At 36.5% G+C, this 26,596-nt stretch overlaps 1 protein-coding gene across 1 annotated transcript in view; it reads left to right on the forward strand.

Annotated features, from left to right (window-relative positions):
* The window catches only part of PIGK (phosphatidylinositol glycan anchor biosynthesis class K), a 114,259-nt gene that overhangs the window by 28,609 nt on the left and 59,054 nt on the right, over positions 1-26,596 (forward strand). Inside the window, exons 4-8 of the mRNA NM_001260944.1 lie at positions 12,027-12,162; positions 14,941-15,052; positions 17,837-17,933; positions 20,044-20,161; positions 20,358-20,468. Coding sequence (NP_001247873.1) covers positions 12,027-12,162; positions 14,941-15,052; positions 17,837-17,933; positions 20,044-20,161; positions 20,358-20,468 — 574 coding nt within the window. The remainder of the gene's footprint in view (positions 1-12,026; positions 12,163-14,940; positions 15,053-17,836; positions 17,934-20,043; positions 20,162-20,357; positions 20,469-26,596) is intronic.

Here is a 26,596-nt window from a genome sequence, read left to right on the forward strand (position 1 = left end):
AACCAAAAGGTAAATTACTGTGGCATTAAGCTACTGATAAGCTTGATTTGTTGAATTTGCTTGGCCTAATTACATTGCTGTAGAACCAATAATCTACAGAGTATCCTGAATAATTTATGTCAGGGGAAAAGCAACACCTACAGGGCAGAAACCCAGAAATGTAAGAGGGCATCAAAGATTCCTGTGATCCTCATATCTCCTGCTGTGTTAATTTCAGTTACTATTCTAGCTTGGGACGATGCTTCTCTGGAAGATAAGCCTGGAGGTTTTAGCTCTAGTATCTAAATAATGCTCTAAGGTAGTATGTGATTAGGCATGGCTGTGGAATACATGATATATTATTATATTATTATATATGACATTTTTAAGAGAACAGTTTAAAAACATTTTGACCAATACGATTTATTTAAATTTCATTCAGTGGAAATTTTTTTATTAAGGTAATACCAGTCTATTACAAATGAAAAGTTGTGTTTTTTGAAATTTCACACTCTAATGGTCCAGGAGTGTGAAAGATTGTTCATCTATTTGAAATATATATATTTTTAATCTACTGGTCACTAGTTCCTGATTGGGCTGCAGAAGAATTTCAGGGAGGCAGGTAAAGAATGGCCTAGCATCCCTGATGCAGGGCTTACCTGGTTTTTCAGTTTTTGGGAAACATAATAATGGGAAATTATTATTTTAGCCCATTTTTTCCTTCATATATGTTTATTAAATTGGTCTTCATGACTACTTTTTTAAGAAGTTTTAAAATTTCACTTTTATATTGATGATCTTAAAAAAATCTATATAGGCATGATCCAGATATTCTCTTTAGATGAAATAACCAAAAAGTGGTAAGGGAAGAAAATATTAGCAGTTTTCTTTGTTTTTATCTAGGAAATAAGAAAGAAATTATGCTTCTGTGAAAGGAAAATAAATCTTCGGGGCCCCAAAATCACTTAAGCTAAAGGAGAAAAGTCAAGCTGGGAACTGCTTAGGGCAAACCTGCCTCCCATTCAATTCAAAGTCGCCCCCTCCCCCCCTCACTGAGATAAATGTATATCTGATTGCCTTCTTTGGAAAGGCTAATCAGAAATTCAAAAGAATGCAACCATTTGTCTCTTACCTACCTATGACCTGGAATCCTCCCCCCGCAGTTGTCCTGCCTTTCCAGACTGAACCAGTGTTCATCTTACATATGTTGATTGATGTCTTATGTTTCCCTAAAATACATAAAAATCAAGTTGTGCTCTGACCACGTTGGGCACGTGTTGGCAGCGCATGAGGCTATGTCCTGGGTGCGCGTCCTTAACTTTGGCAAAATAAACTTCCTAAACTGACTGAGACCTGTCTCGTATTTTGGGGTTCACATTTCACTAATATTTATTATATATACTTAAAGTAGTAAATATGTATGACTTATAAATAAGTAAATATATATGTATATGCCCTCCCATGTTTTTTAACTAATTACTAGGAATGCCTGATTTTGAAAATGTGGAATCTATTTACATAAATAACTACTGTGTAACTACACTTGCTATAAAATTCCAGTGCCCACTTTTTCCTTTGGTTTTGTGTTGAGAGAACGTAATATTACATATGCTGTGTTTTGTGAAGTAGGTTTTGCAGGGGCTTGAAAAGAATAAAGCGTGAGTTGAATCATCACACGTGGTAGAATAGGCTTGCCAAACTGTAAAAACAACATATTCTTGTATCTATTGGGGATATTTTGGGAATTTTGTCTTCATTTTAATAACATACAAAACAACTTGTTATTGTTATTTATAGGAATGTAGTAGTATGTCTTCAGTGTAGCTTTTTTTTTGAGTCTTGATTTCTGCAGTGATTGACTTGATACTTATTCAGTGCAGATTTAAGTAACTACTGTGATGCTGACCTGGTAAGTGAAAAAGACACTTTGAGTTATCAAATGAGACCTTATGATAAATGGCATTCAAAGAATGTTTATTGGCAAACGCTTACATAAATATAAGATCTGATTGTCCTGAACAGTAAACAGAACCTGGAAATTATGAATTACATAGTGTACAGCATACTTTTATGAACAGACATTATCTATATCATCAAATTATATTTGTAGTGTAGTAAAAGAAAAACTTAAGCCAAATTAAATTTAAAGGATTTAATTGAGCAATGAACTATTCATGAATCAGGCAGCCCCCAGAATCACAGTAGATTCAGAGAGACTCCAGTGCAGCCACGTGGTAGAAGAATATTTATAGACAAAAAAAGGGAAGGGAAGTACAGAAATTGGAAATGGGAACAGGAACAACTGGATTGGTTACAGCTCAGCATTTGCCTTATTTGAACACAGTTTGAGCACTCAGCAGTGTAGGAGTGAAGTATGGCCACTGGGATTGGTCAAGACTCAGCTGTTGTTCAAGTGCATACTCCTAAATTAGGTTTTCAATGTTGTCTACCTATTAAGTTAGGTTGCAGTTTGTCCACAAGGACTCAAATATAGCAGAGTCCTTCTCAGACCACATTTAGTTCACTTTACCAATTCCCCGCTTTTGGTTATTTTCTCAATTTTGAGAGATTGACAAAAACTTCAGTCATTAATGTCACCGTCACTATTGTAAATGTACTTATTTGGTCTTGAAACCCACTGGGAAACAGTAGAACAGTGAGTTTTGCAAAGGCAGGAACAAGGACTGAGTAGAGGGTACCTCTGATGTTGGAACGTCTTGTTGATAGGAGAAAAACAAAACCTGGTCTGTTCTAGGATTTGTGTGTTTCCTTAAAGTCTTAGTTTTATTGTCCCATTTAGCACAAGCAACTCCATTTTTTGTAGTCTGTTGGGGCCTAGCACATGAGCTTAGTCCAAAACAAACCACCTATAACTTTGTTTTAAAAAATTTCCCCTTTTTAGTCAGGTTCTTACTTAGGTGAGAGTGTGACCCAAAACTTAGGGTGTTAGTTCCACTCTCAGTTACCATCATTTTGGGTTTCTGGTCTCAGCATGTCATTCATAGGTTACGGTGTCCTCATGGTCACACATTTCTTTCAGCTCTTATCATTCCAGTTGAAGAGAGACCATTTGACATTTTAGAGATGGCTGACTTGTAAACATTTAAAACCTTTGAGAGAATATAGCGCACCAGGGAGACTATTATTGTAACTGTCAGGAGGATAATATGAGGAGTTTGGAGTATGCTCTTTACCCAGGGTCCCCATAAACCAAATCACCTAAAATCAAATAGATTAAAGAATGAGTTAGATAAAGAGTCTACTCACTTAACGAAGCAGTCTCTTTGTTAATCCCCTAAAACTGAATCTCTGTAATCTACATTTGATGTATTTCTCCATAGGCCACAAATGCCAGCAGCTACAGAGATGTTTTTCTGTGTAGCCAATTGTGTTATTTAGCATAACTTTCATAGGAGAATTTAAAGTCTGTTGTGTAACTATATACATTACAGTATAATCTGCTATAGAGCCTATCATTAAGGATACACTTCTAATCATTGCCGTTTTTACCCCAAACCATGGAAAAAGGACCTAACAAATGATGCCCTTCTAGAAGTGTGAAGGCCTCCTGGCAATGTTCTCTTTAACCTGTGATGTGGGTTAAGAGGAGTGAACCAATGTTCTGTTTCTGGCTGATTATGAGGCAACATATATACCATCAAAGTTTCTCATGTACATTGGGCCTTCATTTTTTTATCTGTCAAGGCACAAAGTTATCTATATATAAGACTGGCTGCAAAATCCTTCATAAATAAAAGTATACCCAAGAGTGCACACAGGAGACACCTTTTTTATTTCTATTGTTCATAGAGGCATAAACAAAGAAAAAACATTCAAAGATAAGAGTGTTATTATAGTAGAGAAGTCTTGATTCGTGAACTTGGGAAAAGCTGTCATCTTGGGAAAAGATGCCATCTTCTTCTGGGAAGAAACTTTCCTGGTTAGCTTTACCTTAAGGATGCAAGTGGGTGTACAGTTCCAAGAGTGTGGAGGAATCTTTCCCAGTTGTGAGATTATGAACCCAAAGTTTTGTTGCAGTGTGGATGATGTGGTCAGTCTTTCTCTGATGTTTTCAGAAGATCCAGTCTTTGGGTTTTAGGCTGAAGGGTGCCATGACCAGCTCAGTCAGGGAGACCCTAACCTAGTGGTGCTAGAGGAATTAAAGGCACACACACAGAAATATAGAGGTGTGGAGTGGGAAATCAGGGGTCTTACAGCCATCAGAGCTGAGAGCCTCAAACAGAGATTTACCCACATATTTATTGACAGCAAGCCAGTGATAAGCATTGTTTCTATAGATTATAGATGAACTAAAAGTATTCCTTACAGGAAACAAAGGGATGGGCCGAAGTGAAGGGATGGGCTCTGGCTAGTTATCTGCAGCAGGAGCATGTCCTTAAGGCACAGATCGCTTATGCTGTTGTTTGTGGTTTAGGAACACTTTTAATTGGTTTTCCGCCCTGGATAGGCCTGATGTTCCATGCCTTCATTCCGGTAAACCCACAACCTTCCAACGTGGGCGTCATGGCCATCTCAGACATGTCACAGTGAGTGCTGCAGAGATTTTGTTTATGGCCAGTTTTGGGGCCAGTTTATGGCCAGATTTGGGGGCCTATTCCCAACAGAAGGGGTTGACTGTCCTCAGTGAACCATAAAAAGCTTTCTTTACCTGGTGAAAATACACTGTAGCATAATAATCTACATTATAATATCAGCCCACTTGCATGGGAGAGCTTTTATACAACCAGAATACATGCATTGAAAATGACAGTTGAATGAAATCCCTTTGTAAAATGTGTATGTGGCCCAGGCATCTGGTTACCATCTAGTAACCAAATGTAGCTGAAGCTTTGATTGTTTTCCCATGAATATGGGTTTGACAAACCAAACATTGGTTATAAACTATTTTGGCAATTTATAAGTTATTGCACCAATATTTAATTTGAATTATTTTCTCTTTTCTGTGATGTTTTGGAATGCATAACTTTTAATAACAAAAGCTTTAAGGACTCAGGAAGGACAGGGTGGCTATTCTGGTTCTCCAAGAGTCAATGCTTAACACTGGACTTTTGTCATCTTGAATACCAGTTGTTTTTTCCAATTTAGGTGCATAGCACTGATAGCTAACTGATGGGTTATCATAGGTAATTTGACGTATGTTATCAGAAACCTGTATTCTAGAGTACTTTTCAGGGTTCTTTCCATCCTTTCATGAACCTCCTAAAAGACACCATATTCTAGGATTTTGTGTGCTTGCGAAGTTTTCAGAAACTGCACCAGCATTAAGCAATTAACTAGAAATGACATTAGTCATAGTTAAAAACACAGCTGACAAGGATAATTTCTGTGGTCTATAATAGCTTAACATAATAACCATAATTATGATTGATAGCATTACTTAGACATATTAGAATTTTAGAAATCCTATGTGATATTGGAACATATTGATGACATGCACTAAAATATAACTTAAAGAAAGTTAAGCATTATTTTTTATTTTTACAGTGCTTTCCAAATAACATGTCAAATAATCCTGTTTACCTGTCTTTTGGATTCTTCAGGGGCCCTCTGTAGCATCCCAAAGTTAGAGGTCAGAAAAGATAATTTGGAAGCTGAAATTTGATTTTGGGAAGCCTATCAAATACATTAGAGGTTTAAACACTTGATATTATGAAATAGAATTACAGGTCACCATAGTCATTCATTTAGCCAAAATGATAAAGAAGTTTTAAAAAGGCAAAAACTTTTCACTCATTGATAGAGGGAAGACTTAGCTTTCCAAACAGTCTGTCTTTTGTCTTTCCCTTCTTTTTTTCCTAGTTTATTCAAAAGGCAAACAAAAATCTTTTATTATCCTTTAATATTACATGAAAATCTTGTTCATGGGAGAGCCAAATTTCACCCTTTCATAAGTCTACTATTAATGTCAACCCCAATTTTTAATAAAAACTTATAGACAAATTTATCGATCTTAATCAGTTTGTCCATAAGGTGAGATTCTTATAAACCTTTTATAACCCTGTAGAATTTTTGTTAAAGAGCAGATAAGTGCTCTAAGAAAAACCTGTTGTGCTTTTTTTTAATGTTCATTTTACGTAAAAACTGAATAATACCCCTTTAACTGTAGCTAATATATTTACACACAGAATCTCTTTTACAAGTAATTTTTACAAACCTTCTACAACTAGCTCAACCTTTAGCTTTGTCTTATCTAATTTAAAACAATCCGTTAGCCCTCTACACTAGGCAAAAATTTACATACTCATGCTTTCTTATAATTCTTTTTTTTACCAAAAACAAATTTTACTTTCCATACACACCTTGCATGTAAACTGTTATTTCAGTAGTCTCAATTATATCTTGTAACAGTAACTCTTAGCAGCATTTACCTTTGGTGCATAAATTTCCTTTCACGAATGCTTTCATGGCTTACACAGACCACCTACGTCATGCTTGGACTTTCTGACTTGTTCTAAGCATCCCTGTTTTTAACCAAACAGTTCTTTTACTTTAGGACAAGAATTTACCATACAGGATCCTTTCTTGTATAAAATCTCTTTTCTTTATAACCTTCTTTGTGTAGCTAGAGGGCGTAGCTAATTCCACATGTCCCCAGGCCTTATCTAGAATCTGTTGTTTCCAAGGTAGGTAAATTGAACAATTTTCAAAAGTCAAAGCAGTTTATGACCTTAAAGCATTTAGCAAACCTAGTCTCTGACCTGCCTGATTTAGAATAAATGTCTTTATTTTACCAATAATCTTTAAAACTTTTTATTTCCCAAAGATTACTGAAGTTACGTGAACTAAAAAGCATTACAGTTTCTTCTTTCAAATATTTGATTTAAGTGCCTATTTTTCTTTAAGCCAATTAATTAGAGCCCTTTTAAAAAAAATCACACACGGAACACATATATAAGTATACAGATAGAAGAAGATCCAGTAGTTGCAAGATTTTTTATTTGTCAGTTTTTAAGGTTTTTAATCGGATTACTGGCTTTAGGGTGGAGTCCTTGGAGGAACAAGGCCAGGAACATGCATTTTCTACAGCCTAATATAATAAGCAGGCATAGCTGGAAGGCAAAACAGATCTCTAGAAATTAAGGATCCTATTCTCATTTTTATATCAGATCCTGGATCCCATAAAGAATGAATCAACCTAGCTCCCATGGGTGTCTTATCTCTTAGTGGTGGGTGGGAACATTTCCATAACTTCTAGGTGGCCAAGAGCATGCTTCTCTGATCCAAGTGTGCAGAGCTGAGTATCTCCCTGTAACTGCCATTAGCTATCCCTAAAAGTGTATTTCCTACCTAGTTTTTACACACCAAAGCTCTCTCATAATGCAAAGTAATTTCTGATACTCCCCAAAGGCAAAAAAATCAGATAAGGCAATACAAAACAGAACAGAGCCTTAGATTTTGAGAGGGATTTAATTTTTAATTTCTAAGGTTTCTTGAGGAAAACAGGTTTTTCCCAAAACACGGTCTGTGGTGCCTCCTCTGCTTTTCCCAAGGAGTCCCAGGCTGTTAGAGCTGAATATCCACTTTTAATTAAACTGACTTTTAGCCACAGCCCTCTTTATAAAAGTCCTTTTAAATTTCTTGTTACATGACTTTAGCCAGGCCAAACAGCCAATATTTCTGGCTCAGAGAAAGAAAATGAGGAAGACAATCAACAAATAGTAAATATCATATAGATATCAAACCAGAAGGGACTCATTCCCTAAGCCAGGAATTGAACTCGGGCCACCATTGTAAAAAGGCACCTTAGCTACTGAGCTACATTGTATAACTTCCATTGCTCTTCCCAGAAGTCTAGAGCAGTCAGTTTTGAGTTTGCAAAGGCTTTTAACTGCTGAAGATAATTTTTGGAGCTAGCTATGACATGAATCCCATTTTTGGAGCTAGCTATGACATGAATCCCAAAAATCTTTTTCCCTGGAAGGCGGAGATGAAGAGAAAGTACCACCACATGGTTACAGGGTTAAGCTTCCAAGGCAAAACAAGATCAAGACCTCAGGCAGTTTTTTTGTTTGTTTCAGGGAACCACAGCAAAGTTTGTTATTGACCAGCTTGCTGCGCTGTCTTGAATAGTGAGCTTATGGGGTCCTAAGCCTGTGTGCTATCCAGAGGTACTCTTTATGACAGAACCATACAGAAAGACAAGGACACCAGATTTGGTACAGCTTAAGAATAGACTCAGAATCATTTTTTTGCATTAATTAAAACTTTACAGAGGAGATAATCGTGATTTTTACCATTCATTTAACCAGTTTGCACAGATTGAGGCCAGAAGCCTGGTAAGAAATTCTTGCCCTTTTGCTGGCTAGTCAGATTTCTGGGTTCTCCTTCCCTGAGTAGCCCCAGTGACCCTGCTTACCACACCATAGTTCTGGGGGCCAGACTGCATCACAAAGGAAAATAATGGAACCACAGGCAAAATTATCTCAATTTTGCAAGTTGCTGCCCAACCAGTTGTATGGGGGACCCAAATTCTAATATTTTCCATTCTGGCCAGAGTAAAATATGTGTGCTTTAAATAAAAATATTGAAATCTTTTTAGAAGCTTCTGCAGATCAGTAGGCATCTGTAGATGAGATTAATTTGGGAGCCTCATTGTTTTAAATGCACTTCAGTGCGTTGTTCATTTGGAGTGTTCTATTGTAAGTTATCCTTAGTGAGATCTCACCATTTCTGTGAGACTTCACTGCTTCTGGGCCCTAACATTGATGCATGTATAAGCCGGAAGGAACTCAGTTCTTCAGAAATTAAGGATACCATTTTTACCCAAAATACTGACTTTGCTCTCGGGTTCCCTTAACTTAGCCAGTAATTTTTTTTTCCTACCTAAGCGCACAAGAAAAATGAAACAGAGGTAGAACACAAAAATCCCTGCGAATATATACACATATTTTTGAGATGGAGTCTCGCTCTGTCCCCCAGGCTGGAGTGCTTTGGTGCGATCTTGGCTTACTGCAAGCTCCACCACATGGGTTCATGCCATTCTCCTGCCTCAGCCTCCTGAGTAGCTGGGACTACAGGCGCCTGTCAACACGCCTGGCAAATTTTTTGTATTTTTAGTAGAGATGGGGTTTCACCATGTTAGCCAGGATGGTCTCGATCTCCTGACCTCGTGATCTGCCCGTCTCGGCCTCCCAAAGTGCTGGGGTTACAGGTGTGAGCCGCCGTGCCCATCCCCTGCGAATTTTTAAAAGCCAAATTTTATAGCCCCTGCAATATTACCACTTACTACCAGTTTCTTTCTCACCCACTCAGATGTAAGAAGCCTCTAACTGGATTCAAGCCAGTTAATTACTGGAACAGATCTGATCCTGGACCCGGTCCAGTTTCTGTCGATTCACTAATTGGCCAGCCCCCAGAATCACAGCAGATTCAGAGAGACTCCAGTGCAGCACATGGCAGAAGAAGATTAGAGACAAAGGGAAGTGAGGTACAGAAATTGGAAAGTGAGGTACACAAACAACTGGATTGGTTACAGGTTGGCATTTTACTTATTTGAACACAGTTTGAGCACTTGGCAATGTATGAGTGGCTGAAGTATGGCTGCTGGCATTGGCCAAGACTCAGCCATTGTTACAGGTGCATACTCCTAAATTGGGTTTTCCATCTTGTCTACCTCTTAAGTTAGGTTGCAGCTTGTCCACAAGGACTCAAATATAGAAGTACGGAGTCCTTCTCAGGCCATTTTAGTTCGCTTTAACAATTATGGATGTCAAAACACACACACGCACACAAAAAAAGTTAAATGTAGAACCAGACTTGAAGCTCTTCTGTTAAAGCAGCAGGTGTTTAGTTTTTGGAAAATAATGTCATCTTTCAATGAGATTAATGTTTTTATAGTATTATTAGTTTGCTCGTTTTGTTAGAATTTTATACTTTTCTCTTGATTTTACAGTTTTGTAAGAACTATAAGCCTAAGTAGTTTGTTTGCATGTGTATACTTAAATACTGTTGTATAAATAACACTTCGACCAAGTGAAAATTATTTTTTTTTTCTAGAAAAGAGTTCTGTACACTTCTTGAGTTTTAGAAACAGCGAATTAGAATATGTGGTTGGACTTCAAAACGTTTGAAATCCATTCTGTTTCCCAACTTCTCTTTTTCTATATTATTTCAAGTACAGTGTTTTATAATATATTCATTATGTTAACAGGTCATAGTACTTATATTGAGGCTTAAAATTATCTCTAAGAGAAATGTTGATTAAATTTATGATTTTAAGTTGAAGTTAGTACTTCTTTCTGATTGATATTGACACTGTATAGCTATTGAATAATTATTTCATTTCCTAGAGTGAAATTAACCCTAAACAGAAAACATAGCCTAAAGAAATACTCATTTTTATATTGACATTTGGAGGTCAATTCAGTCTTGTTTAACAAAGGAATATATGATTGGTATTTATTTAATATATATTAATGATCTCCTTAAGTTTTAAAAAAGAGAAGATACATTTTCTGTTTTCAGAGGAATGACTTTCACTATGCTGTGAAAATGAATCAGTAACAGCTGAAGATCTGATCTTTGAACGTGGCAGGGTTGGAACGCTTTCAGAGTAGAAATCTAGCCAATTTTCAAGAAAAATCATAATGTTTCAGTTTTGAACTTTAATGTATTTGGAACATATGTAGCAGAACATTTTCTTCTTGCTGTCTCCTGCCAAACTAGTTATGTATTGCCACATTAATTTTTCCCTTATGCTTGGGAAACTCAAGATATGGTAGAATGGAGAATTTCCTGATTGTTATTCACCAGTTTTAATGGTAGAGTGAAGATGAGAAGTATCAAAGAGAGATGTTATATCCTTGTAAAGAAATTATAAGCAAAAATTAAAATATTTCATTCACTTAAAATTATTTACCGAGTACATGCTATATGCCAAGCCCTAGTATGTAGTGTGATACAGTGGTGAACAGGACAGATATAGCCCTTGCCCTCAGAGAGCTTATATTCTAATGGTGGTGGTGGGGGGTGGTGATAGGAGATGATGGGGATTTCAGATTCATAGATGTCCTGAAGAAAATAAAACATAATAAGATAGAGTACCATAGCTGAGGCTGAAATTATATGAAGATCTGGGAGGAGTGAAGTCTAAATTTGGTCAATAGCCACTTAAGTGGGAAAGGCTTGGCATATTCTAAGAACAGAAAGGCCACTGTGGAGGTAGCATAGAGAATGTGGGTGTTAGAGGCTGAAGTTGGAGAGACAGAGACCAGATTAAATAAGCCTTTTAGATGATGCAAGGAGTTGCAGTTTCTCTCTAAATGTAATAGGGATGCATGGAACTGCAGGGGAACAAAAAAAAATTAAATACAGATATAATGGGGAGTCCTTGGAAACTTTTAAGTGGGAACATTTAATGATTTGACTTATTTAAGGAAGATCACTCTGGGGGCTGTTAGAAGAATGAACTGAAAGAGGGTGAGAGAAGAAGCAGGATGCCAGATAGGGAGCTATTCCAACATCTAGCCAGAAGGTGGTGGTTGCTGGTGTTAGGGAAATGGAGTAGATTTGTGGATCTTGTCAGAAGTGATTGGCTTGGAGGTGTGCTCTTGTGCTAAACTGATTGTACTTGCTGATCAGTTGCATGTTTTTATACTCAAGCATTTGGGATTCCGAAAGTTAATTTTTTGGGCATCATAGTTTAATGTGGACTCTGTAAGTTTTGAGAATGTAAAATTTTACTAAAAAATATTTTCGATGCTTGAGGAAAAACAGTTTCTTTAGCTTCCCTTTGCTGTATGGCATAAAGTATGCATCGTTCGGAAAACCATTAGTAACTTGAAATTCTGTTCATAAGTTTATGCCAGATTGTTCTAATTTCTCTACTTTAAAATATATAGTACATAAAGATATGAAAAATAATTAAGGTGCCTTCACATATGTAGTTGAAAATAGTTTTTTTGAAGGAGGAGAAAAATGAACACAATAGCTACATGACATAAATAAATTTGTGTTTAGCTTTTTCCTTTTATCTGAAGTATATATTTACTGGGGATTTTTGTTTTTGTTTTTGTTTTTTTCCCTAGTCACATTGTCCTAATGCTTGCAGATGATATGGCCTGTAATCCTAGAAATCCCAAACCAGCTACAGTGTTTAGTCACAAGAATATGGAACTAAATGTGTATGGAGATGATGTGGAAGTGGATTATAGAAGTTATGAGGTAAATTCTTTAATCTAGCCACACTTTTGAAATGGCATTGTTACTTTTAAGCTCTAAAACAATGGCAGAATAAAATTGTCTTATTATTTTTCTTTAAACTTAATTGTCACTGAAGCCTTGATGTAACTGTCTCTGGAGGTCATATTAAGGCAATGACATATAAGTAAAATATTAAAGCATGAACATTTTATGTTTTTATCTAGGACAGAAAAACTTTATATTGGCTTCAATGTTAGAGTATTATAGAGAGGTTTAATGTGTCACCTTTCTTTTACAGTAAATATATTTTATAGTAAACATATATTTTTCTTATTTGACCTAAATTATCAAGCTTAGTAGTTTCAGTAATTGTATTAATTGTGGAAAAACTATAGTGACTAACAACTCACCTGTATTTCCACTACTTAGAAATAACCACTTTCAATATGCTTCTAGTGTTTTTTATGACTATGTGATTAGAAATAAAAATGTAAATGTAAAAAAATTGTATTACATTGTGTTTTCTCCCTTTGAAACTTCATTTTAAATATAAAAGATGGTGAATATGCTTAATATTTGAAGTCTTCTTTTATGAAGTCCTCTTAGATAATACTTCCCCTTGGCTGGGCGCAGTGGCTCACGCCTGTAATCCCAGCACTTTGGGAGGCCGAGGCGGGCGAATCGGGCGGGCGGATCACGAGGTCAGGAAATCGAGACCATCCTGGCTAACACGGTGAAACCCTGTCTCTACTAAAAATGCAAAAAATTAGCCGGGCGTGGCGGCGGGCGCCTGTAGTCCCAGCTACTTGGGAGGCTAAGGCAGGAGAATGATGCGAACCCGGGAGGCGGAGCTTGCGGTGACCCGAGATCGCGCCACTGCACTCCAGCCTGGGCGACAGAGCGAAACTCCGTCTCAAAAAAAAAAAAAAGATAATACTTCCCCTTTTACCAAGCCTACCAAAAGTAAGACACAATTTCCTGTGTGTTCCCAGACCACTTTCGAAGCAATTTTAAAAGCGTATCTATCTCCTCCTAGACTGTAAGCTAAGAGGGCCTATATCTTATATATCATATAGTTGGCAAGTACCTGTAGCCTGGTGTTAGGCACTCAAAAATGTTGGCTCATTGAATTAAATATGTATGTTTGACTTTTTACTTGTTTATGTAGTCATCTTAAAATATAGGCCAAACATCCTCCTTCCTTGTTGGCCAACAAGAATTCCTGTTAAAACAATTAGCATTTTGCTGTCTTGAAGGAAAAATGTAAATCAAACAGTTTACACACACACAAATGTGTATACATACAATTTATACACTCATGTTCTAGGGAATAGATGAACAAGAAAACTGGATAGGTTTTCTACTTTTTAAATGTAGATATGCATAATATATGACTCAGCTGTTGGCTTTAAATCAGTGTTTTACTCTTTACAACTTTAAATATGCCTTCAAAGAATCCCAGAGGGATAGAAATTCTAGATTGGGAAATCTAGTTTAAAGTGTTATGAATTTTTTACATGTTAAAGATACCACTAACAAAATCTAAGAAACAAAGTGCATTCAAAAATTACAGATATGTAATTTTGGGGAAATATATATGGAACTTTTTTTTTCTTTTTCAAACTTTATTTTAAATTCAGGGGATACATGTGCAGATTTGTTACAAAGGTATATTGTGTGATGCTGAGGTTTGGGATATGATTGAGCCTGTCACCCAGGTAGTGAACATGGAACTGTTTTATTTGATAGTTAATCTATAATTGACTAAGTAGTTGTACAAATTAGCTGCCATAGTGTAGTTGAATTTATTTAAAAATTTTTATATTTCATATCTTCCCACAGAATTGCCTATGCAGAGGGATTAATAATTTTTATTTTTTATTTTTTTAGAGCTGGAGTCTTGCTCTGTCACCCAGGCAGGAGTATAGTGGCCATATCATAGCTCACTGCAGCCTTGAACTCCTGGGCTCAAGTGATCCTCCTACTTCAGCCTCCTGAGTAGCAGGGACTACAGGTGTGCACCACCATGCCTGGCTAATTTATTTTATTTTTCCAGAGATGGGGTCTTACTATGTTGTCCAGGCTGTTTTTGAGGACTTGGCCTCAAGTGATCCTCCTACTTCAGCCTCCTGAGTAGTTGGAATTACAGGTGTGAGCCATCAGCCTAGCCATATTAATAATTGCGCAGCTTTTTGGTAGTATTTAAAGGCAGCACTTCACATAGCATTTAAAGTTTTAAATTCAGAACTTATTTTTCTCCAAGGTAGTCTTACTTTGCTTGTTTTTGTTTTTGTTTTTTCCTAAGAGACATAATCTTTCTCTCTTGCCTAGGCTGGAGTGCAGTGGTGAACTCCTGGGCTCAAATGAGCCTTCTGCCTCAGCCTTCTGAGTAGCTAGAACAACAGCAACATGTTACCATACCTGGCTATTCTAAACATTTTTTGTGTGTGCATAGAAATGGGGTCTCACTATGTTGCTTAGGCTGATCTTGAACTCCTGCCCACAAGCAGTCCTCTTGCCATGGCCTCACAAAGTGCTGAGTTTATAGACATGAGCCACCATGGCCTGCCTTCTTTGTTAGTTTTTAGTACTTTTAAAAATAGTAACAAAGTTACTTGGAGGTATATGTTTAAATGAATGTATTTTAATTAAGTTATGTAATTTTTGGGTGTTTTATTTTCAGTTGATGCTGAGTAATATATGGAGAAAGAAGAAGGAACATTTTTGAAAGTAAAAAATAATTTGTCAGGATTTCCCAGGTTTTATTTCATCTGATTTTTCTTGTTTTTCCCCTCTTAGGTAACTGTTGAGAATTTTTTACGGGTATTAACTGGGAGGATCCCACCTAGTACTCCTCGGTCAAAACGTCTTCTTTCTGATGATAGAAGCAATATTCTAATTTATATGACAGGTAATTTCATAATTTAGAGTTTTTATAGTAGAATATATTGAAACTCTTTGAAAAGAAAGGCACGTGGAAAGAAATTTAAACACATTAAATGATTTTTGGTTAAAATGGTTTCTCATGTAGTTATATTTTCCATGATGCAGAAGTATTTGAGATGATATCTGAAAACAGTATAACGTTTTGTGCCGTTGCTTATTATCTCTATTTTTTTTTACTATTGACTTGGTAAACTTTAGCACCTTTTGCTTGGTATCCTGCTATAGCATCCTTCAGTTTTGTTCTCCTGTTAATCATCCTGTGAAAGTGTCTAATAGAAATTGCAAATCTATCCCTCTTCTACTTAAAACTTTATAATGATTTTCCATCTCAAATTTTGCTGTACATTAAGATTACCAACTTTAGATACTTAGGCCTTATTTTAGAATTCTTATTTAGTTTTCATCTGGGCTGGGATTCATGAAACTGTATTGTGGATATACTCCTCAGATATGAGATACAGTAGTCTTTTGATTATACTTTGAGGAATATTGGAGATAAAGTGTACCATAATATAATATAGTTATCGTGTGTATTACACATAATAATATATATAATGATTTAGCTATATTTTTTAACTTGTCTTAGTTCTTAATACTTTTTTCTAATTCTCTTCCAAGCTTGACTGTTCTGTCCTTCAGATATTTGTTTAAGCTCTTGCATTTGCTTATGACGCCTTTTCAGTCCACTTTGCCTGCTTGATTATTCCATATCGTTTTAGTTTTAGCTTAGGAGTCACTTCCTTCCATGACTTCCTTTCTAAGTCTAGGGTGACTGATGTTTCCAATTACCTGGGACAGTTGTAGTTTATACCTGTTGTCCCAGTGTTATTATTAATAGTTTCTGGTTTTTCCTTCAGAAGAGGTATGAAATAACACAGCTTATATTTTTCCTATCCAAAGATATTTCTCTTCTCCCTGGCTGGTCTGGACTTTCCTATATGCACTTCCATGTTAATTTTTAGTTTCTTTCATAGCATTTAACTTATTATTACTTTATAGTTTGGGTATCTGTTGCGTTCACTGTATTTTGAATTCCAAGATGTCATTGATTATATATTTGCTTTTTTTTTTTTTTTCTTTTAAATCACCAGTTGCCTGTCTTATAGTAGTATTCGGTAAATATGAATGTTAATCAAAAGGTGTTCTATAAATTTTTTGGAGGGCATTCCATTCAACTGATGATAAAACAGGTATAGAATAATTCTTAGATATCACATGACAAGATAGTTAATGACCCCTACTTAGTGGCTTTTCTCTATCATGTTGCATTTATTTATAACATTCAAGACTTAATTTATAAACTTTATAAATTAACTCAATAGAGTTAATGAAGCCAGGAAAAATTTTATTTTACTTTTTCTGAAAATTACAAGGAATTTTCAAGCTTTTGTGGCAAACAAGATGAAGTGCAGTTTTTTTGTAGGTTAGTTTTATTTGATGTATTAAACTAAAGGATTTATTATTATTATTTTTTGTTTGTTTCCTGATTCTGTTGGTACTCTTTCAGGAATTTCAGAATAACTGCAGGCTTAGAACAAATTCTAGTAGTTTAAGATAGGATTTGATAAACTATGGCCTGTGAACTGGCTGCCTGTTTTGGAAGTTTTATAGAAACATGGTTGCATCCATTTGATTTTCACAGTTTCTATGACTGCTTCCATACTACGACAGCAGAGTTCAGTAGTTGTGCTGGAGACAATATGACTCACAAACCAAAAATATTTACTACCTGCTCTTTTGTAGAAGGTTACCAGGGTCTGTAAGAGAAAAAAAGGGTTGATAATTATGATAATATGATAATATTTATGGAGGCATAGTATACATCAGGCAGTATTCTAAATCATTGTGTCTATTAACTCATTTCATTCTCACAGCAGTGCATCGACTTAGGTGCCGATATTCAAGGTTGCTGTATGTGGTTGTGTGGGTTGTATAGTGCACCCAAGAATCTGGCCAGGAGGTTAAGTGGGAACTGAAATCTAGTATGTGCTTACACTAAGCAATCTGCTCTACCACAGGGTTGTATTCTAATGGCAGGGAGGAATACTTGTTTCTCCCACAAAGGCATAGTCAACTAACCACTTGTAAGCTTGCAGGGCTGCATATATCCAGGAGGAAGGTGGGGAGACGGTTTTTTTTTTTTTTCCTACTGTCATGCCCAGTGGAAGGTACCTTTTAAAAACCTGTACAAAGGAACTGTATAAGTAAGCTAATGATAGTGTTGCAGATACATTTCTCACTTTATGGCTGAGGAAGCTGAGGCATAGAAAGATTAAATTATTTTCCTAAACTAACATGGCATAGCTACCATTTGAATCCAGACAGCCTGCCTCTAGATTGCATACAAATAGCACTATCTTCTGGTCCACCTCTTGTAGTAAAAATGTGGGGCTAGCTAGTGTCTCCAGCTTCTTTCTCACCAAAAATGTTTGCCTGGTATTTGAAACATTTTTATGAATGGAAACTCATTTCTGATATAATAATGGAGCCAATGGAAGAGCATAAATACAGGTTTCTGGAATTGAATATTAGAAACCCTCTTAAAGATATTATATCTGCTATTTTATATAGTCTATCATTCTCTTTTTAATTGGCGTAGTAGAAAATTCAATTTTTTTGTTTTCATAGTATATATTTTAGAGTATAAAATAAGTGATGTCAAAAAGTAATGAAGTAAGTGTATATGTCTAGATATATGCAGTTTGCATTAAAAAATGTATCTATTGATCTTTTTTACTCTTTATACAAGGACATGGTGGAAATGGTTTCTTAAAATTTCAAGATTCTGAAGAAATTACCAACATAGAACTTGCAGATGCTTTTGAACAAATGTGGCAGAAAAGACGGTAATTAACAAGTTCATAAGCTATATTCATAGCTAATTTTCACATGGTTAGTAGGTTTGTTGTTTTTATTTTATAAGATTTTTAACTTAATTTGACAATTTCTTTGACTCTTAAATTTACATTTGTTATTTCCATTGAACTGGGTTGTTTTTAAAAGAAAAACAGAGTTATTCTGTAACATGAAATAGTTAACCTTTTAAGATTCCATCTCTTCTTATTTAGCATCTTTTTTAGAGGAAGTAAGTGCCCCTCCAACCAAGTTACCTATTATTATGGAGATTATGAACATTGTGTACGTTTCAACTTGTACCTGTTCTTTCTAGCTCATTCTTTGGCCCCTAATGTGATAGCCATATTTCTTTTATGGAAAAAAATTACTGAAATTATGGTTAGCATAAAATTTGTAACTTAACTCACATTAAGGATGATTGTTAGTAACCCTTGCTAAGCATCTCTTTAGTTGGAAGCTGTCATACATATGACTGTAAGTGAAAGAACTTTTAACTTGATTACTTTCAATAAATACTAACAGGCTATCTTCTATTCCTGTGGCAGAAAGTGGAATATGATGCCTTCAAAGTGTTTACAATCTAATGGAAAAGAGAAATATGTACACAATGATGCTACAAAATAAATACTGTAGTGTTAAAATAAAAGCATAAGCAATGTGTGGAAGTGTTGAAGAGGAAGCTTTTACTGGGCACTGATTATGTCCTATTCATAGCTTACAGTTAGAGAATGCATACTGGGTGCTGCATACTGTATTTTACATCTATTGTCTCATTTAATTTTACAACTCTATGGGCTAGATACTATTACTATTCCCTTTTTACAAGTGAGTGAACTTAGGCACAGAAAGATTCAATAACTTGCCGAACTTTACACAGCTAGTAGTAACTTGCCAAACTTGACACAGCTAGGATTCATGCCCAAATGGTTCAGTCCTAGAGCTTGCTCTCTTATTTACTCCACAACCTCTCCTAACTTTGGATGTTTCTAATGCATAGGAGCCTCCACATATTTTGCCACAGAACAAATGTGTCATGTTAATTGTGCCTCCTATCACTTTCTTGGATGATATTGTAGTTCAAGATTCAATGCTTTGTTTTCTAGGTTCCTTGTTAGCTGTTTATCTAGACCCAGTGTCTGAGAAAAAACTTCCCAGAAAACATGTCTCCTCTCTACTTTAACTTTTGCCAGCTAGGCAACTTATTGTGCAATAGATACCTTATTATATTATTCTTTCATTAAAACAACAACAAAAACAAAAACCTTTCATGGTTTCTCCACTCTTCAGGATAAGATTCAGACTTCATATGGTATCCTTTACAAATTGTTCCTACTCTAGCTTTTTGAAACCAATTTCGCTCCATTCTCCCAAATTTACTTTAAATCCTAGGTACATAGATCTATTCGCAAGCACTTATACTTTTTTACATGATGTGCTTTTCCCTCTGCTGGAATGTTATCTTCTTTTCTCTGAAATACAAAATAACACCCTTTATTGCCCATATTGGGCATCACCTTTCTCTGATCTGCTTTTCTTTGCAGTTCTCCTTAGTCCTTCCTCAGTGTTCATTCAACAGTTTGATTTTGTTAGACTGTAGGCTGTAAGAGGGCAGGGACTGTTGTATCTCCAGCATAATATCAGGCACATTGTAGGCACTCAATATATATTTGTAGTACTCATCACATTCCAATTTAGTTATGTGTTTGTCTTTCACTTAGAGTTTATGCTCTTTTAGTATAGTTACTAATTCATACTTCTTTTTCTGAACCTAGCTCAATTTCTAGGACAGCATGGATGCCAAATAAGTGCTTGTTGAATGGAATATTCATTTAGATTCTGAATTATATGGCATAGACAAGGGAGAGGGAAAAGAGCTGGGAGAACCACCTTGGGCACAAGCAATACTCGCTGTGGTTTCCTTGGACAAATTTATACCTTTAAGTTTTCTAAGGTCAAATTTCTGTTGGGATTTTTGCTGAACACTTTTAGCTAATGAAATGACTAACATATGATTTAAACGTCTTATGAAAGTATTGTAGAAATATTAGTCTATGATTTACAGCATGATCCTTGTCAAAGATGTTATCACTTTTCTTTCAGCTACAATGAGCTACTGTTTATTATTGATACTTGCCAAGGAGCATCCATGTATGAGCGATTTTATTCTCCTAACATAATGGCTCTAGCTAGTAGCCAAGTGGGAGAAGATTCACTCTCGGTATGTGCATTTTCCTCATTTGTAAACTGTGTCTTTGGAATGTGCACCTATTTCTGAAACCAATTAAATGCTTTAAATGCTTTATGAATGTATCTGTTCTTTCTTAGACTAATACATTAGAAGGAAATTTTGGTTACATTTAAAACATTTTGTTATAATGACACTGTTAAAAATACTTTTTTTCACCTTTTCATAGCATCAACCTGATCCTGCAATTGGAGTCCATCTTATGGATAGATACACATTTTATGTCTTGGAATTTTTGGAAGAAATTAACCCAGCTAGCCAAACTAATATGAATGACCTTGTAAGTATTCACTTGATTTGATTATAGCATATAGGTATGCTAACCTTAATGTGAAAAGAAGTGTATTATTCCCTGTACTCCTAGAGGATACTGTTTTTTGTGTTGAATTATAGCTTTTAAAACTGTTTGATAGCTACCTTTTACCTGTATATTAGCATTTCTCTGTCTGTCTACTACAAGAAGCCTGATGTTTTCCTTTACTCATTTTCTTTTCCTTACCAGAAACGTACTTTTTTTAGATTCACCTTTTGAAATTCTACGTATTCTTCAGGGGCCACCTCAGATTGTATCTCCTTCAGGAAATCTCCCCGAATTCTTCCCTGTGGGAATTTCTTGTTTTTTCTTCAGAGCCTCCATAGACCTTTAATTCTCCTTAGTAACATTTACCACAGTCTTTTATTGACCTTACTAATTGAATGTAAGTCTTTGTCACTGAATGGGAAGCTCCTGGAAAAGAGAGACCTTTTCTTACATATTTTTGTGGGCCCTACAATTTATAGTATAGTCATTTGACAAGGCTTGTTGAACTTAATTTAGGTTTTTTTTCTTGAGTTTTTTTGTGCTGATTCTTTTAATTAAATCTACTTTGAAGTTGCTGTTGAAAGTAGGCATATGAAAAGCTTGAAACAACAATTCTAGACTGGATAATTTACTATGTGTCAATGACTTTCATTCTTTTCTCCATTAATTTATAGTTTGTTTATTCTTTCACAAACATTTCTTGTTTGCTAAGTGCCAAGCACAGGCTATTCCTAATGAAAGAGGCAGATGCCTCTTTCCTTAGTTCCTGCTTTCATGGGACTTAGAATGAAGGGGAAACTGAGTAGACAGGGCTCTGTCCTCTAGCACTTCAGCCAAGCAACTTTGCATTGATCTCTTTAATCACATACAAATCTTTTAAGTAAGTTCTCATTTATTAAGGGGGTTTTACTGAAAGATTCTGAAGCCCACTGCTATAGGCTGTGAAATTTGATAGAACTACTATATGAGTCCATTTTCATACTGCTATGAAGAAATACCCGGGCCTGGGTAATTTCTAAAGAAAAAGAGGGTTAATGGACTCACAGTTCCACATGGCTGGGAGGCTTCATAATCATGGCAGAAGGTGAAGGAGGAGCAAAGGCACATCTTACATGATGGCAGGCAAGAAAGCATGTGCAGGGGAAATGCACTTTATAAAACCATCAGATCTCATGAGAACTCACTCACTATCATGAGAATAGCATGATGGTAACTGCCCTGCATGATTAAATTACCTCCCACCGGGTCCCTCCCATGCCACATGGGAATTATGGGAGCTACAATTCAAGATGAGATTTGAGTGAGGACAGAGCCAAATTATCTTATTCTGCCTCTGGCCCCTCCCAAAGCTCATATTCTCATGTTTCAAAACCAATCATGCCTTCCCGATAGTCCCCTAAAGTCTTAACTCATTTCATCATTATCTCCAAGTCCACAGTCCAAAGTCTCATCTGAGACAAGACAAGTCCCTTCTGCCTATGAGCCTGCAAAATCAAAAGCAAGTTAGCTACTTCCTATATACAATGGGGGTACAGGCATTGGTTAAATACACCTGTTCTACTTGGGAGAAATTGGCCAAAATGAAGGCACTATAGGCCCCGTGCAAGTCAGAAATCCAATAGGGCAGTCATTAAACCTTAAAGTTCCAAAATGATCTCCTTTGACTCCATGTCTCATATCCAGGTCACATATGCAAGAGGTGGGCTCCCATGGCCTTGGGCAGCTTTGCCCTTGTGGCTTTGCAGGGTATGGCCTTCCTCCTGTTTGCTTTTACGGGCTGGTGTTGCTACATTCTGGGATCTGGAGGACGGTGGCCCTCTTCTCACAACTCCACTAGGCAGCACCCCACTGGGGACTCTGTGTGGGGACTCTAACCCCACGTTTTCCTTCTGCACTGCCCCCCATGGGGGCCCTGACCCTGCAGCAAACTTCTGCCTGGACATCCAGGCATTTCCATACATCCTTTGAAATCTAGGTGGAGGTTCTTAAACCTCAGTTCTTGACTTCTGTGCACCTTCAGTCTTAACACCATGTGTAAGCTGCCAAGGCTTGGAGCTTACAACCTCTGAAGCTATGGGCCAAGATGTACTTTGGCCCATTTTAGCCACAGCTGGAGTGGTTGGGACATGGGACATCAAGTCCCTATACTGCACAGTGCAGGGGGTCCTGGGCCCAGTCCACACAATCATTTTATCCTTCTAGGCCTCAGGGCTTGTGATGGGAGGGGCTGCTGTGAAGGTCTCTGACATGCCCTGGAGACATTTTCCCCATTGTCTTGGCAATTAACATTTGGCTCCTTGTTACTGACGCAAATTTCTGCAGGGGGCTTGAATTTCTCCTCAGAAAATGGGTTTTTATTTTTTGTTGCATTGTCAAGATACACATTTTCTGAACTTTTATGGTCTGCTTCCCTTTTAAATATAAGATCCAATTCCAAACCATATCTTCGTGAATACATAAACTTGAATGATTTTAATAGCACCCAAGTCGCCTCTTGAACACTTTGCTGCTTAGAAATTTCTTCCACCAGATACCCTAAATCATCTCCCTCAATTTCAAAGTTCCACAGATCTCTAGGGCAGGGGCAAAATGCTGCCAGTCTCTTTGCTAAAGCATAGCAAGAATCACCTTTGCTCCAATTCCCAGTAGTTCCTCATCTCCATCTGAGACCACCTCAGCCTGGGCTTTTTGGTTAAAACCATTCAACAAGTCTCTTAAGAAGCTCCAAACTTTTTCACATCTTCCTGTTTTCTTCTGAGCCCTCCATACTGTTCCAACATCTGCCTGTTACCCAGTACCAAAGTTGCTTCCACATTTTCAGGTATCTTCATAATAGTAACCCACTCTGCTGGTACCAATTTACTGTATTTATCCATTTTCATACTGCTATGAAGAAATACCTGAGACTGGGTAATTATTATAAAAAAAAAAGAGAGAGAGATTTAGGCTGGGCTCAGTGGCTCACGCCTATAATCCCAGCACTTTGGGAGGCCGAGGTGGGCGGATTACTTGAGGTCAGGAGTTCAAGACCAGCCTGGCCAACATGGTGAAAGCCTGTCTCTACTAAAAATACAAAACTTAGCTGGGCATAGTGGCACATGCCTGTAATCCCAGCTGCTCAGGAGGCTGAGGCAGAAGCATCACTTCAACCTGGGAGGCAGAGGTTGCAGTGAGCTGAAATTGCGCCACTGCATTCCAGCTTGGGTGACAGAGTGAGACTCTGTCTCAATATGAACAAACAAAACAACAACAACAAAAAAAGAGGTTTAATGGACTTATAGTTCCACATGGCTGGGCAGGCTTCACAATCCTTGTGGAAGGCAAAAGACGTGTAAGGGCATGTCTTACATGGTGGCAGACAAGAGAGCTTGTGCAGGGGAACTGTCCATTATAAAACCATCAGATCTCGTGAGACTTACTCAGTCACGAGAACAGCATGGGAAAGATTTGTCCCCATGATTCACTTACCTCCCACCAAGTCCGTCCCATAACATGTAGGAATTATGGGAGCTGCAATTCAAGATGAGATTTGGGTGGGGACACAGCCAAACCATATCAACTACTTTCTAACTTCATTTTGAAGATTATATATTTTGATGCTTATTAAATATTGATATGAATTTGAATATTAAAACTTGTGATAATGCTACTTTAACTGTAAAAAAATTACAGTCACTTAAGTTCCAATTCAATTTAAAAGTTTGTTCTCATTTTTGGATTGTACATTGTATATTTTGTGTAAGGCATGACATGCTGTCTCAAAAGTTTATATGTGCCTTGCACATTGAATATCTAATGATTGTTTAAAAAATACTTCTGTTGATTATGCAGGAAAGATTAAGGAAACTAATTTTTTTATTGCTCGTAATTGCTATTTAGTTTTTAATAAACATTCCTCACTAATATCTCATCTTACCCTACCACCTTTATTTTGAAAATTTGATGATGACTATTGTAATCTTATTCAATAAGAATGATTCATTTTCTGGCAGTTTACTAGGGCAGTGACTTAACCTATCTCTAGCTCAACTGTGTAATAATACCTATTTTCTATTAGAGTATATGTATATAGTAATGTTTGTTGAGTATCAGTTGTATTCACAGTACCATGTTAGTTGCTTTAGCAGTAGCAAAATTTGAAGACCTGGTGTTAGCCCCTTTAAAATTTATAGTGTCATTGGTAACAGTTGAAGAGCACATTTATAAAGTATTACTTGTTATGTGAAATGTCTGGATCCTCCACGTAATTTTTTTTCCTTTGTGAACATACAAGTCTTGCCATGTACCTTTATTATACTTTTAGTATTGCACTATAATTGTTTATATTTGTGATGTTTCCTCAAGGCTTTGAGCTTCTTGAATAACGAGGTGTAAGGACCATATTATATTCATCTTACACTCCACAGAACTTAATTACAGTACCTGGTTTATTTGTAGATGCTCATTTGAATATCTACTAAATGAATGAAAGGACATGACAACAATGCACATTTGTATGGTTCCTTTAAATATAGTGAGATTAGTAATAACTTTTTCTTGGTAAAGGTAAGTATAGGTTTGAAGGAAGGGAAGTATAGCCTACTCTAGGGAAATAAAATACCCGCAGACACGAGGAAGTTGGAATAATAGATGATCCTTGTCTTTGATAATGGCTTGAAGGAAATATGGTTTGAAGGAAGAAAAGTATAGCGTACTCTAAGGAAATAGAATATGTGCAGATACACAGAAGTTGGAATAATAGATGATTCTTACCTTTGATAATGGCCTGGCTAGAGTGTGGACATTCCGTAATTGAAGATTATTGAAAATTAAACTGAGTAGTATGAGACCTGTGGGTCATTGTGTTACTTGAGCTAAGGAAATCAGATTGATGTGATAAAAATTCTTAAAGAAAGAAGTGACTTCATAATAAGGGGAAGTATGTTTATTTTGGCAGCAAAGAATAAGATAATATTATTCAGTGTTTCCCTGCCCATTTGACTATACTCTTAAATGTTTTCTTTTGCTGGTACCTAAGAAAGCCCATCAAGTTGCTCATACAGGAATACCCAAGAGATCTTCAGAATTCTTGGGACTTCAGTTTTATCTCTGCTTATTTTATCTGTCATTTTTTTCCTCCAGTCTTCTATCTGTTATTCCTGTTTGGCATTTTACTTTTTTTTCCTTTTTAATTTGTATCCTGAGTTCTTCTTTGTGTTTCCTTGTACTGCTTTCCTGAATAGGGACGACAAGGATTGCTGGCAGTGTGGTATTAGGTAAATTATTTAATCTCTTTGAGCCTTAGTTTGAAGTGGAGATACAACTTTTGTATACCTCAGAGTTATTGGTAGGCCTAAATGAGAATATCCGCAAACTGCTTAGCACAGTGCTTGTAACACTGTGTTTTATAAATTGTAGCTGCTTTACCCTTCTCTACCTTGCTGCCTTTATATTGGTGATTGCCAGTGCAGACAGTCTTATCTTCACAGGTGGATAGGTGCTGTGTGCCTGGACCTTTCCTGTCAGGCCTATAATATTTTTCCTCATATATCTTGTGTTTCAGCCAAACTAAATCATTTGCTTTGCACATCTCTGCAACTGCTCTTTTATTAGGAATGCTCTTATTTCCCACCAGCAAGTCCTCGTTTTCCTTCAAAAAAAAAAAAAAGACTTGAATTTCACTGTCTGTTTTTTTCCCATCCTCAAACTGTAAGAAGTTTATCCTTTTCTGAAGTGAGACTTTCCATTTTTTTCTACCTTGTTATGTTTATTCATCTCTAATTAGTCTGAAATCCTTGAGGACAGGATCATGTCTTAGCAATCTTCATATCCTCTGTGGAAAGTAAGTCTGAATTCTATGTAATACACACTTTCTATGCTTTGCTGAGTGAATGAATATATGTCTGTCCTTGGTAATTCACTGACATGGAGTATCAGTGATAAGATTAACAGAAAAATTACTGTGATGTCTGTTTTGCAGTGAAGTTGTGGTTTTTCAGACTGAGCACTGGAGTATTTGTGGAGGTGGCTTGGGCTTATTTTCATAGATAAACTAAGAAAGTGCTTTGATATATAAAATGCTACATAGGAGTACAATAGAGAGCAAGAGGGTATGCAGTAGAGAGGCT

The sequence above is a fragment of the Macaca mulatta genome, chromosome 1 (assembly GCF_049350105.2).
Source record: "Macaca mulatta isolate MMU2019108-1 chromosome 1, T2T-MMU8v2.0, whole genome shotgun sequence".
Classification (NCBI taxonomy): domain Eukaryota; kingdom Metazoa; phylum Chordata; class Mammalia; order Primates; family Cercopithecidae; genus Macaca; species Macaca mulatta.